Here is a 14,268-nt window from a genome sequence, read left to right on the forward strand (position 1 = left end):
CTACTGGAATTCAGTAATGTTTTCTTAAATTTGCAGTGTTAATTGCCTCTTAATTTGATTTAAATTCAATATTATATAATGTATATATGCTTCTAATAATATTTAGATGTTTTTATTATATATACTTTGATAGACACTTATTAATTATTCTAATAGTAAATTATTTAATGAATTTATACTAAATATTTAACATATATCCCTCTTAATATCAATCTAATGTTTCAAATCTTGTAAAATATAAAAATTTCTCTCAAGTAATTCAAATGCCATCTGGGGCCCTTGCCCCTTGAAGAGCCAATAAAACTTAGGTTATTTCTCCAATTCCATACATTTCTGTTAATTGTCAAAAGATTAGATTAATATAATATGCTTCTGTATCCAAGCATGTAGTTTTCATAAAGAATTTACATATACCAAGACTGTTGCAAGATTTAGTGGACTTGACTGAAGGTTTAGAGGGGCAAGAGGTGGCCCACAACTTAGGGCATATAGCTTTCTAGCACCTATCTCATCAGCTCCTTTTTCTCTCTCCTTTTCCTGTCTCTGTTATTTATTGCCTTGCTCCAAATTTTACTCCTTCAGTTATTTAGTGCAATTTATTGTCTCTCAGCTGCTGCTCTTGTATTTCCATACTTAAAAACAGTGAGGCGCACACAAAAGAAAAATTTTGATCTTCAACATTTCTTTGCCCATCCCTCTTCGGCAGGCAGCTGAGATTATAAATTACAAGATTTTTTTTCTCTTAAATATTTGATCTTGTCAGTTATTGACATCGAATTATCATTTCTTAAATTAACATAATATGTAGATTCTCTGTTATATCTATTATATCTATATCTAGATCTATCTATATCTATATATCTATATATCTATTTTAAACAAAACAAAATATGAGTGTTTCTGGTCAACATTTCATTTTAATAGGAACCAGGAAAAATAAACCAAAATCATTATTTTGCATGTTGTGTTTTTATAGATTGTTTTACTTTTCTATAAGTAAGAGAAAGGAGGGGCACACCTGCTCTTCACAAGATTGGTGTGTTGTAGAATAGGTTTTCTGTGGAGAATAATTGGTTCATAGACTTCTTGGAGGAGTTTTTCAAGCTTTTCTTAAATTGTGAGATACCACTGCAATGCACTTCATTTTTGAAGTAATTCTAGAGGAACTTCATACTTTGTTACCCTATTTGTGAAATGTTGACACATTATAAATTAGATTTCCTTAAGAAGAAATCTGACATGTTTTGCATATGTAACGGGCTTGTCTTAGAGGGGTTACTTTCCTGGTAGGTAGGTAGGCATTATGGCAGTTATCCTCTATTTTGTTCTCTAAAATAAAGGACCGAAAAATGTTTGGTGTTGCCAGGGCTAGCACAAACCATTTTAAAAGTTGTAACCAAAAAAAAAAAAAAAAAGGAAAGAAAGAAAGGAAAGGAAAGGAAAGGAAAGGAAAAGAAAGAAGGGAAGAAGGGAGGAAGGGAGGAAGGGGAAGGGAAAAGAAAAGAAAAGAAAAGAAAAGAAAGAAAGGAAACGTACTTTAAAGTAATTTATGACAACTTTAGGAAAACTGGCCTATTTATAAGTATTTCAGCCTATCATTCATTTTTTTTTTATTCAACAGATATTTATTGAATACTTCAATATACCATGGACTATGTCTTGCTAATAACAATGAAAATATTTGATTTCATATAATATAATTCCTGAAATATTTAAATAATTAAGATAGTTTCACTTTTTGTATATAAGGGACTTTTAAAAGTCATTTTTAAACTTTCAATCGCATTTTCAATTTTTTGTTCCTCTTTAAGCAATGTTACTGAAAACCAGCAGTGTACTTAACAAAAAGTGTTTTCTCTATTTTATTTTGCTTTTAGTTTTTTGGACTAACTACATGTATGTTAAATGAACTTTATTGTTTTATGTGTCATGTTAAGCCCAAAACACATAATTCTGTAGTAATTTAAAAATAAATAATTACCTACATTTTTTTTCTCTCTTTAGAAAGATCATTGCCCCTCTTGTAACTCGTCATGGAAAGCTTTGGTCCAACTTCTGGGGAGCATTGAGTCCTGATGGATACTATGCTCGATCAGAAGATTATGTGGATATTGTTCAAGGGAATAGAATGTAAGTTACTTAATTTAATTTTTCAACATAAAATATCATGATCTAAAGACGTGGTCTTGTTAATATTACTTGAATTTTTTTACTATTATCTTTTTTCTTTATGTTTAATGAAAATTTGGAAACTTGAACATTTGGGATCCTGAAATACTAGTGCAAATTAGTATTTTATAAAACAAAGTTTTTAGTTTTAAATATTCAAAAGAACAAACTCACTGTTGTGGGAAATACTAAGAGACAATATATGGTTACTATAGGTAGCCCATCTTAGTTTGTTAGAAGAGTAATAATATTCTTTAGTTAAAAGTTTAGAAAGGGAATTAGCTTATATATTTAGTGGCCGGGATGAAAATTGTTTTGATAGCTTTTAAAACTTATAAATGAGCAAACAAAAGTAACACTAAGAATCAAAGCCTTCTAACATTTCCTATTTTAAGAGTTTCTTGTGTAAAATAACAAATATTCTGCTTTAAAGATAAGTTTCTTCACCAATATCTGATATTAATTTCTAGAGTTAGAAACAAATATACTTATTGCAAAGTGTGTGTATGATTGATATTTTTTAAACTAAAAAGTAATCACAGTTGAAATAATGTTTTTTATTAAGGAAATATTAGGGAAGAATGTCACTTTTTTTTTTTATGTAGACAATAGACCAGAGTGACTGAGATGTTAAGTGCTTTGCCTAATTTCTCAGACATCAGTCCAGTTAAAAAGAGAAAACATTCTTTTGTGACTAAAAACATGTGCCCTTAAATTTAGAAAAAAAATCATGTGCTTCTTGTTGAAGAATTGAGCAGTAAAAAGATGTTTTGTTTGTGAAAATAGTAATAAGTGTGAAAATAGTAAGTCAGTATGAATGATCTAAATATGATAAAGACTTTTGTTGCAATTAAGAAGCATGATAGCTGAGAAAACCCTATTAAGATAGTATTCTGTAGTTTCAAAATGCTTATATTGTCTCTGAGATGATTTGTGTAGACTATATACCTGATATTATCTGTGGGTATAGCAGAAATAAGAGTTCACAGAAGTAGAATAGAGAATTCATGATTCATTTAAGTTGCTGTAGGCACTGGTGATTTTCTGTCCAATCTCTTGTCTAAAGTGTAAGGAAAATAATAAGGTAGAGGTTCTTGTTCTAATTAATACAAGAATACAGTTAATGTACAAAATCTGCTTGAAGGAATGGCATCTTCTGACATATGTGTGTGTGTCTTTACCTTCAAAAGTGCAGCACTACGTACTCTGCCAGTGATTAATTTCTGAATTCAGGTGCTACACTGTATACTTTTTATGACCACTTGTTTTTAGTAAAACAAAATGATATATTCCTTTTAATATCTAACTACATTGCCTTTGTTAAGATCTTCCCTTTCTGTTCTCTAAAAGCAACAGGCATATTTCTTCAGGTGAAACCTTATACTGTTCTTAAGAAGTGAGTCATGTTCAAAGTGAGGAGACAGATCCATGGGAACAAATGATGGATGAAATAATGTGCCTCCCAACACTCATGTTCTTTTGGCCATATTTTTCATATCTTCTTTGTATTTATTTTTATTTTTACTTATTTTTATTTTTTTTTAGGCGAGGCAACCCTTGGTTGACCTCACAGATTGCAAAGACCTTGTCAGCTTACAATCCCTTATTTTTTATTTTTTATTTTTTATGCCTACAGCACCTGGTCTTCCTAGGTGGTCTCCCATCCAAGTACTAACCAGGCCCGACCCTGCTTAGCTTCTGAGATCAGAAGGGATTTGGCTTGTTCAGAGTGGCATGATTGTAGACCATATCTTGCTTTTAATACAATAATTTTAGATGGCTTAATGAATATCGAGAAAATATATTTTAGGAGAATTTTAGGCTATATTCAGTGGTATGCTGATAAATGTATAACAACAGGTTCTTGGGATCGGAGGTGCCCTGATTTGCAGTGTTTGCCAATTTTTGTGGTGTAAATACTTCTGCCATGGCTGATTTCAAGCTTCTAATGTGAAATCAGTAAGCGTAGACTTGAGAAGTGAAGCTACAAGTCATCTCTGGGGAGCAAGTGTAAGCTGGCCTTAGCAAACCACCAGTTGTATGTGATTATTTTTGCTATCAAACTGCTTAATCTTAAATGGAAACACCTTCTGTACAACAGAATATTATACTGTAACTGTAACAATTGAGAGATGACAGCCAAAATACCAGATATCAATAAAATTTATCTAGGAAGATAGTGATTTATCTCATAAAATGTAGTGGATACCAAATAGTGTCATCTATATATGTATTTCATATGTGTGTATACACACACACATACATATGTCAAATATTAAATATGCTTGCATTTGCATGTAATTTGATTCAATAAATTATGTATACAAAATTTAAAAACTACAAGGCACTTATTTTTAAAACATAAAAACAAAACTGTTTTGTATTTGTGTTATTTTGGAATGTGTTTTCTTTACTTTCAGAGGGATATGGAATGTCCCGTACATGGCTAATGTCTACTTAATTAAAGGAAAGACGCTCCGATCAGAGATGAATGGAAGGAACTATTTTGTTCGAGATAAACTGGATCCTGATATGGCTCTTTGCCGAAATGCTAGAGAAATGGTAGGGTATAAAATGATGGCTTGCTTGATGTTCTTATAAGATGGCTTGCTTTTCCAGTTGATGTGTCATTGTCTTTTGATGCTCTTTTTCTTTCTAATTGTAAAGACTTGCCATTTTTTTTGATTCTCTGTTGAAAAATTGGAAACAGTTATGAAGAATAATTTGTGAATAATTACCTATAGAAACATTTGAAAAGTGTTAGGTTGGTTCTTAGACTTACTCATAAGCAACAGTGAGATTTCAATAATAAACGTGAATTTATTAGAAGTCAGCTTTTCTTTTTTAAGAATTAGTCTTCTATTTGAAATTCTGTAGTAAAAATTTGCACTAATTAAAATTAATTTGGTAAACCCTGGATGAAATGACTGTACATTTAAGAACACACTTTTGTTCTTAAAATCAATGTCCATGCTTTCTTTGTCATTATTAACTCCATACTTTTAAAAAGCAGGTTCTTTACCACTAAATTAAGAGAAGGAATGAGATAAGTAGTATGTTTAATCTATGTAGAAAATTAATGATACATTGCTATTCTACAAATATACTCTTATTACAAAACTTAAATGACTGTAGAAAATAATTTATTTTTCAAAATGTATAAATATGTATTAAAACATATTGATATGTTTTTCTGTTTTATAAAGGATTGGATTATCTTATTCCAATTTATGTAAGCAAATGTGATTTTGGGAAAAATCAGAAAAGTTGGCAAGTGTTTTTTTTATTAGTTTATTAAGGCATGTGTTTGAGTATGTTTGTTTTTTCTATAAACCTATGTGCATTGTTATGTCGAATATCCTCAAAACCTGTATTGTAATTTGTGCTCATGTTTGACTAATTTGACTCAACAGCACATCCTGGAATGGCCTCTCTTACACACGTTTTCTCTTTTGCCTTAATTTTGTTTCTAATGAAAGTTCTACTAAGGAATGAGCTTGGATTTATGTTTGACCGGAAAAAAAAAAAAACAGAAGCGGCTGGAGTTATCTTTGCGTGCGCTATAAGCTTTGCTTGTTCTGCATGTTGTCTGTGAAGGACATTTCAGAATGTCAGCTTTTTATCAGAGGCTGCTATTTTTATTTACCTAAGAATACCTGAGAGAGTGGGTGTGCAGGTCAACTTACCCAATGCTTCTCTTCATTTTAGACATTACAAAGGGAAAAAGACTCCCCTACTCCGGAAACATTCCAAATGCTCAGCCCCCCAAAGGTGTTCTTTTTATTTATTTTTATTTATTTTTATTTATTTGATTAATGCTAGTATGGTATATTGCCTAGCAGTAATATTTCTTTGAGTCTTTTTTCCATTTAGCTTGGTAAATTGTTGGTATTTATTGGTTTTGATTCTGCATATATATGTGTAAATTTTGTGTATTGGGGATTGGGTATTGTGTGATAGTCAAACTTAGTTCTTTGGGATGATTTATACTTTATGATTGGTAGACGAGAAAGTAAAACCCAAGTTCCTTTACTAGTTTTTCTTGTTTTAAGGAAGAGAGGTAGGAGTAAGTATAAAGTACATCTTGATAAAAATGAGGTTTGGGCACTCTTCATTAATTTTTTTTTATTATTAATAACTAATCCTTTTACTATTAAAACAGGTACAAAAAGAAACAACCTTACCTTAGTAATGTTTGCCACATTTTTTTGGTTTGGAACAAGGATGTGAGACTGATTTTCTTTAGCTGCCTTGTAATGCATGAATAATTTCTGTGTTCTGTTTTTAAACATTAGGGCAATAAGAATAAAATAGGCTGATGAAGTAATATTGACATTTGAATTCTTGTTTAAAAATGTGATGTGTTCTTTGAAAGGAAAAGAAGCCAAAAGAGGTACAATTAATTGCACTTTGGTGTCTCAAAAATATTTCTGCTTTCAAACAGGATTTTTTTCCCTGATGTCTACTTCTAGGATCAATGAGAAAGGGATTAAAAAAAAGTCCATTCTTCCTCTTCTCTTTTTTCAGTTGAGTGTCAGTGCTATCAGTTTTGTGTGGTGTCAGTTCAAAATTAATCAAAATTGTATTTCATTTTCAATCATGCATGTTTTATATGAAAAATAAAAATGCATGTTCATGAATGAAAATATAAAAGTTGAAATTAATATTTCATATATTTTTCCTGCTTATATATATTTTCTTGTACTTCAAGGTTGTTAATACTATTTTTTTTTTGGCATATAGGGCGTATTTATGTACATTTCTAATAGACATGAATTTGGAAGACTATTATCAACTGCTAATTACAATACTTCCCATTATAACAATGACCTCTGGCAGATTTTTGAAAATCCTGTGGTATGTATTTCATACTCAATATATTACTTATTTTCCTATAACTCTAAATAAATTGGGTTAATAATATGAAAATGTAAAAGGCTTTAAAATATTTTTTATATTATATCATTTTAAAAAAGATAATTTTATATCATGTCTATAAAGTAGATCTAAATTTGACTAAGAACTCTTTTTTTTTTATTAAGACATATATTAGGTTTGGGGAAGGGAATTATCAGTTTCTTTTATTTCTCCCAGAATTTTAACTTATATATTCAAAAGCATCATCAAATTTTTAATCACAATTTCAGAAAAAATGTTTACAAGTAATTCACATATGACAATCTTATATTTTGAATTTCAAGAAGAAAATTCAAGAAGTCAGTTTGGCAAAATACATTGATTTTATCATTTTGTATATTTTTCATAACAATTTTGTTAATGTATACCAGAGATAGCTAGACAAAATTGCAGAGTAAGTGGATTCAGCATATGAAGAAAGTCTTAGTTGAGGAAACTATTTTAAAAGTCTAAAATTATTCCTTTTTAAAAAAATTTGAATCATACAGGAATTAACTGCTTTTTTATATTACTAGTCAAATGGTACATTTATTCAAAGGAAAATACTCTCTTGAATAATCATCTCTGTAATACTACCATTTAAAGTTTTGCCCTTGCCAATAATAAAAGTTTTAAATTACAAAGACTTAATCCACCTGGTCAGAATTCTTTTATTTTGTAGGAGTAGTTGATATCCGGGAATAATAAATTTAATGATTTCTGAATACTCTGTTGAATAGAAAAAGATTATCTTATATCTTGTGACATTTTTGTATTTTAAAAGTACCTTTGGTCCATTTTAGCTGTATTCTTCATCTTTCACAGGAGTAGAATTGAAAAGAGGCTTTTTTAAATGGTAAGGGTGGAATTACATGTTTTACTTTAGTGCTGAATCTCTTGGCATTTTGGATAGAATTTAATTTCTTAGGTAATATTAGCTTCCTGAAAAATTCCAAATTATATCCTGAATTGTAGATGTTTGTGTAAGAATTCAAGTCTTTGGAGAGTTTGCAATGAAAATATCAGAAGTAAGTTGGAACTGCTTTTCTTTCCATGGCTTTGCTTTGTTTTTTTTTTTTTGGAAATTAGCCTTATCTATATGCATTATGAGGGGTATCCCACAGAGGAATATTTAATAGTCCCGTTATCAGAACTTCTAAGAAATTAAATGAATGAGGTTACAGTTTATTCAGTGATGCTTGAAACGTGGTCTAAAATGCAAAATATTAATGAACTAATGTAAAATCTTAGGGGCTTTTTTCTTTTAACCAGTAATGATGCATAGGAAAAAATACTTAGAGATTCTGAAATGTTATGAATGATTATTTACTTCTAATTTTTCCCCATATTTTGGAATCAGAAAACTAATCAGTATTAGAGGGAATAATGAGATAATACAGTAATTTGACCCTTATAATTATATGCTACGTATTATTTATTAAAAAAAAATAAGATAGCTTTTGTTCTCTATATCAGAAATATCTGAGCTACATATAAGCAGAGATATGCAAAACTAAGAATGGCATAAAGTTATCAGGGTCCCTCTGAAATCTGTCCTCAAAAGATGTATTTCAGACAAATATTTTTTGAAACATATTTTGATTGAAATTATTTTGAATCTATCTGTACCTCAGTTCTTCCTTGCTAGCTCCCTATATTTGTATTTGTAAAGAGAAATTTAAGAATTTTGTTAAACAATCTAAATACATTTAAGAAGAGATATTTTTAGATACTAAATCTAAAATAAATTCCATATTTTAATGTATACCCTCTAAATATTGAAATTTTAAATAAAACATTCGACCCAGGAAAAAAATTCCTTAGCCAATGTTGACAAAAATTGACGTATCTTAGTGTGTGGTTTATGTGTCAGAGATTGGTCAAAGAGAAGAATCAGGTTCATTAATTAGCATAAAGAGGATCTATTTTTTTAAAATATATAATCCCATATCTTAATTTTAGTAAATAAAAGAAGTGTATTAGTAACCGTATGATCATTCTTTGATAAATATTAAAAACTGAAGTGAAGCCAGAAATTTTAAATACATTTTTAAAATCAAAGTTATTTTAGAGTAATTCTCTTTATTATAAATAAGACCCAAGTTTAATTTATTTGCTAATTAGTATTTACTAATATTTGTTAATAGGATTTTGTTATTCAGTTTTAAATACATATTTATCTATTATGTGTATATGTGTAAGATACCGTATACAATCTAATTATAAGATTACTCAAAATTTTAAATCCTGTGGCATAAAACTTCATAAATGAAAGTTTTTTGTCTCAAAGATAAGAGCATACGCAATGAGGCAAAGATTAAAAAACATAAACTGTGGTTTCTGAGAATTCTTATTTTGTCCATGACACATGATCATTTATAAGTTGTTTGAGCAATTTCTAAAATGCATATGCTTTTATTTTTGTATTAAAATACTTGTACAAATGTATTTGCTTTAATCTATACAATTGATTTTTTTTTTGGTAGGACTGGAAGGAAAAGTATATAAACCGCGATTATTCAAAAATTTTCACTGAAAATATAGTTGAACAGGTTTGTATTAATAATTACTATGATAGATCATTTTTGCTGTAGTTTCCATAAGGGAATATTACTATGATACTGCTTTAGCAGAGGATGTTGTAAAAGTGGAGAAACTATCCTTTAGGTAAAATTCATATGGCTTAACCAGTTTTATAGCCTTAAGGGTCATATAGTTGTAAAAATGTAGAACATGGAGATTAACAATAATTTTAAGATCATAGCTTTCTTAAACCACTAAAAATAAGGAACCATTGGCAGATCTCTGATGTAGGTCTCTTTCAATGAAAGTTTACCTGAAAGAACTTGGCCTTCAAGAATCTTTTCTCAGGTCTTTTAAAAAATGAACTCTATTTTAGATTGGTATTCCAAACTATTGCTAATACCTTATTTTCAGAGAATGTAAAACATCTTCAATTCTGAGATATCCCATTATTTTGTGTACTGTAAGAAAAAAAATACTGCCAATTAAACTTTGACTAGTGTTTTCTAGTCATTTAGAATTTTTTTATTTTATCATATTGAAAGACTTATTTTAGACTTATTAAGGCATAGATATATGTTCTGATGGACTCATTTCTATGTCAAATCAGTGTAAATAATTTTAAACGACATTTCAAGAGCAAGTCAGTTCAGGAAGTGCAACAGCAACTAAATGCATGCGTGCATATGCATACACAGACACAGACAGACAGACACACACACACGTATACACACACACGGTGAGGACAGAATGAAAGTTTAATCAAATGTATATACATGCGCTATGGCATTACAGCTACATCACAATGGCTGCTTGGCTGACCATGACTTTAAGACTTGTATTGATTTCATTGATGTTAAAATGTAATAAAAAAATTAAAAAATAACGTCTTAGAAAGTGTTAAAAAAACAAAACCAGAAAAGTAGTATTGTTTATAATAGTAATGTCAATGATGTTGGAAAACTTCTTAAAAAGGACATCTAAGTGAGATGAATATTGATTATTCTGTCCTATTACTTCCGAAATGCTGGTTTTTAGTTAAAAGACATAAAATGTTATCCTCTTAATGTTAATGCCATATTTTATAGCCTTGTCCAGATGTCTTTTGGTTTCCCATATTTTCTGAAAAAGCCTGTGATGAATTGGTGGAAGAAATGGAGCATTATGGCCAGTGGTCTGGAGGCAAACATCATGTAAGTTGTAATTTCACACAGAAAACTAAAATGGGGGGGGGGGTGCAGGAGAACTTTGTTTTTAGTGTAATTCTACCACTAATTAGTGTTTAACATTGGATCTGTCTGGGCCTCAGCTTCTCATTTATGCATGTAATTACCTTGGATGGCAGTGTTCCCAGGCTGAAAATGATAAGGAATATATATGTCTTTATTGTGTGATGCTGCTCTTCTTCAAGGCCACTTTTTATTCTTTGCATTTTTACAGTGAGCTGTAGTGAAAATACTATGACAAAGTTTATCTGGAGTTGATTGTCAAAACTATTTTTTTGTATAAACATGAAGATTCCCTTTGAATAAGTGCCTTCAGTGTAATTTGGTTTTGCATTTACATTCAGTGTCAAAGACTTGGCAGGAAGTTTTACTATTGGTGGTTCAATGTGTTTCTTTTCCTCTGAGAACCTACAGATGCCAGCTCCTTAACAATACCAAGAAATTTAAGTGGAATACTCTGGAATATTACTATTTCTGCTTAATTATATACTCAGCTAGTTAGCTGATCAGGGAGACAAGTTGAAAGTGTGATGAAGTACTTGAAGTCAGCAGATTGCAGGCAGGATAATGAAAATCTACTGTGGGAGGACCTTTGGGTGCCACAGAGTAGAAGTGAGGAACAGAGCAGGCAAAGCTATTTCAGTGGTAGATAATCCAGAGGGCTGATAAACACAATCTATGCCTATCAACAGCTAAGACTGCCTAAAGAGTCACTATAAAAAAATTCGTGTTTTTAGGGGGCTTGGGAGGGCTTTGGAAATCAATCTTATTTACTTTATAGTTAGACCTCACATATAAATTTGTAAAAAATGATATCAATGGAATCACTTTAAAATGGAATCGTAGCTGCCATCCCAGAGAAACTGCCTTGCACACCTCACTTCTCAGATCATTAGACTGTTAAAACAAGACAAAATAACCTTTGGACTGGACCTAACAGCAGCCTTATATACCAGACAACTGTGTGTAAAGATAACAAGAAAGCAGATATTATGACTACCTGGACTGAAAATTTACCAATATTGTTTAGAATTAGCATCACTGTTTTAGGTTATCTGCAGCTATAAAATTCTTTCCTTCTATTGATGTAATTGTTCCCCTTCCCTTTCTTATAAATAAATACCCCTTGTATTTGCCTCCTAATCTGAACACTATTTGCATTTCTGCCTGAATCAGTCCTTTCCTAATAGCTATTCTTTTGGATCCCAAATAAACACTTGTTGCCTCTTTCTTTGGCCTTTTGTTTTTAGGTTAACATTAAATAAGTAGGAAAGGAGTAGCCAACTCTGCAATACTTCGCTTCATCATGATATATTTGCAAAGCCATGTTACCTCAGTTATTTTATAGTTTTTCAATTAAAACAGATAGTACACCATAAACAACTATTATTTTTTTGTCTATTGTAATCTTGTGATTGAAAAAAAAATCTAAGATCATATAAATGTGAATTGCACGTGGACTACAATTTATGATGTCATTAATGTTGTTTCTAGGATAGCCGTATTTCTGGTGGTTATGAAAATGTCCCAACTGATGATATCCACATGAAACAAATTGATCTGGAGAATGTATGGCTTCATTTTATCCGGGAGTTTATTGCACCTGTTACACTGAAGGTCTTTGCAGGCTATTATACAAAGGTAGTTATCCTCCTGTACCTCTTGCATAGTAGTTATCCTCCTGTACCTCTTGCATACTTCCTCCCAATTTTTACGCAAATATGCTGTTTATGTTTTTACTGATAAGAAAAACCATTGGTTTACTTTGCATTTTTAGGGGTTTGCATTACTGAATTTTGTGGTAAAATACTCCCCTGATAGACAGCGTTCTCTTCGCCCTCATCACGATGCTTCTACATTTACCATCAACATTGCACTCAATAATGTGGGAGAAGATTTTCAGGTAATTATGGTTTTATTTTTTACATTTTAAAAAAGCAATATGTCATTATAGACTTTTACGCTATATTTTTTTAAGATTCTGCTTACATGACATAATTTGAATTTTGCCAGTAATAAAAAAGTTAAACAAAATGGACTGATACATTTATTTGTTACATCTCTTTTAGGGAGGTGGATGCAAATTCCTAAGGTACAATTGCTCTATTGAATCACCAAGAAAAGGCTGGAGCTTCATGCATCCAGGGAGACTCACACATTTGCATGAAGGACTTCCTGTTAAAAATGGAACACGATACATTGCAGTGTCATTTATAGATCCCTAAGTTATTTACTTTTCATTGAATTGACATTTCTTTGGAATGGATGACTGGTATGAACATATCTTTGAAGTTGTGCTTGAGAAGATGAGAAGAATATTTAAATATTCCACAGAACAACCTAACTTTGGGCCAAACATTTGAAAAACTTTATAAAAAATTGTTTGATATTTCCTAATGTCTGCTCTGAGCCTTAAAACACAGATTGAAGAAGAAAGGAAAAAAGTAAACACAAATATTTATTTCTGTGCCTTATTGTCTTTGAGAATAATGAGAATTTTCTGAATTTGTGTTTCAGTTGATAAAATATTCAGGTACAAATGTACAAGCAACAAATGAGACTGGTAATATTTTATTTAACAAAAGCCTAAGAAGAATTTTATTTATCAACATATAGATGAAGTGAATATAAATGAAAATTGGCAATTTTTAAAATGTCGAAAAACTGGAATTCTAACTGAATTTGTGTGCAACTTATTGTGTAAGTACTTTTTGACCACCTATGCAAGTATGTTTTAAAGTATAGTTCCTGAAGGAATACAAAGAACAATATTACAGTTTTTTTTCCTTGAGAAAATTAGTATAAAATGCAATTAGGTGCATACCCAGTTGAAAACATTTTTGTTAAGATTGTTAGACAGACTTTTTTTTACATTTGTATTAGAAATCAAGCCCTGTGTTCCTTCAGATAAATTTTCCAAGGTAGATTATAGTAAATAGATACTAGATTTAGAAAAGCTTTCAAGCCTTTCCATTTCTTATTGACTTAAGATCACCAAGTGACCTTAAGTCAAAAAGGTTGTCGTTCTTTTAATTCTAGAAAATAATGAGGAAATTTTTTTCTTTGAGATTAGTAGTAGCATTTTGATTTTAAAAAATTAAGTACTTGAATTTTATATCAGGAAAATAAAGTTGGTGAGCCTTTCTTCCTTTTCGCCCTTTGTCTCCCTCTTTATGTTCTTTTTTGTGAGGGTTATCCTCTTTTTTGTCTTCCCAGCGTAGTCTCCATTTTATCCTTCTTACTCTTTTTATTACCTTCTCTTTATCACACTTTAGAATAATTTCCTAGCACAAAAAAATTTGTGACTTGATTTTTCACCATTTCTCTGAGTGAGGTTTAAATATCCTTATTGTAGCTACTGTTTTTAATTTAAAGGTTAAACTTGAAAAAAGTTCTAAGTCATGGTGCCAAAATTTATTTTTCTAACACTGTGTGTTAGAAAATTATGAAAAAT

General features: G+C 30.4%; 1 protein-coding gene and 1 pseudogene across 1 annotated transcript in view; one reads left to right on the forward strand and one right to left on the reverse strand.

Moving 5' to 3' along the window:
* PLOD2 (procollagen-lysine,2-oxoglutarate 5-dioxygenase 2) overlaps positions 1-13,987 on the forward strand; it is a 91,005-nt gene extending 77,018 nt beyond the window's left edge. Inside the window, exons 11-19 of the mRNA XM_023533152.1 lie at positions 2,005-2,130; positions 4,590-4,731; positions 5,878-5,940; positions 6,913-7,026; positions 9,552-9,617; positions 10,677-10,781; positions 12,309-12,455; positions 12,592-12,717; positions 12,884-13,987. Coding sequence (XP_023388920.1) covers positions 2,005-2,130; positions 4,590-4,731; positions 5,878-5,940; positions 6,913-7,026; positions 9,552-9,617; positions 10,677-10,781; positions 12,309-12,455; positions 12,592-12,717; positions 12,884-13,039 — 1,045 coding nt within the window. The 3' untranslated portion in view covers positions 13,040-13,987. The remainder of the gene's footprint in view (positions 1-2,004; positions 2,131-4,589; positions 4,732-5,877; positions 5,941-6,912; positions 7,027-9,551; positions 9,618-10,676; positions 10,782-12,308; positions 12,456-12,591; positions 12,718-12,883) is intronic.
* On the reverse strand, positions 3,797-3,915 carry LOC111742592 (annotated as a pseudogene).
* Positions 13,988-14,268: the final 281 nt, after the last annotated feature.

Source organism: Pteropus vampyrus, unplaced genomic scaffold (genome assembly GCF_000151845.1).
Source record: "Pteropus vampyrus isolate Shadow unplaced genomic scaffold, Pvam_2.0 Scaffold97, whole genome shotgun sequence".
In the NCBI taxonomy this organism is placed as follows: Eukaryota; Metazoa; Chordata; class Mammalia; order Chiroptera; family Pteropodidae; genus Pteropus; species Pteropus vampyrus.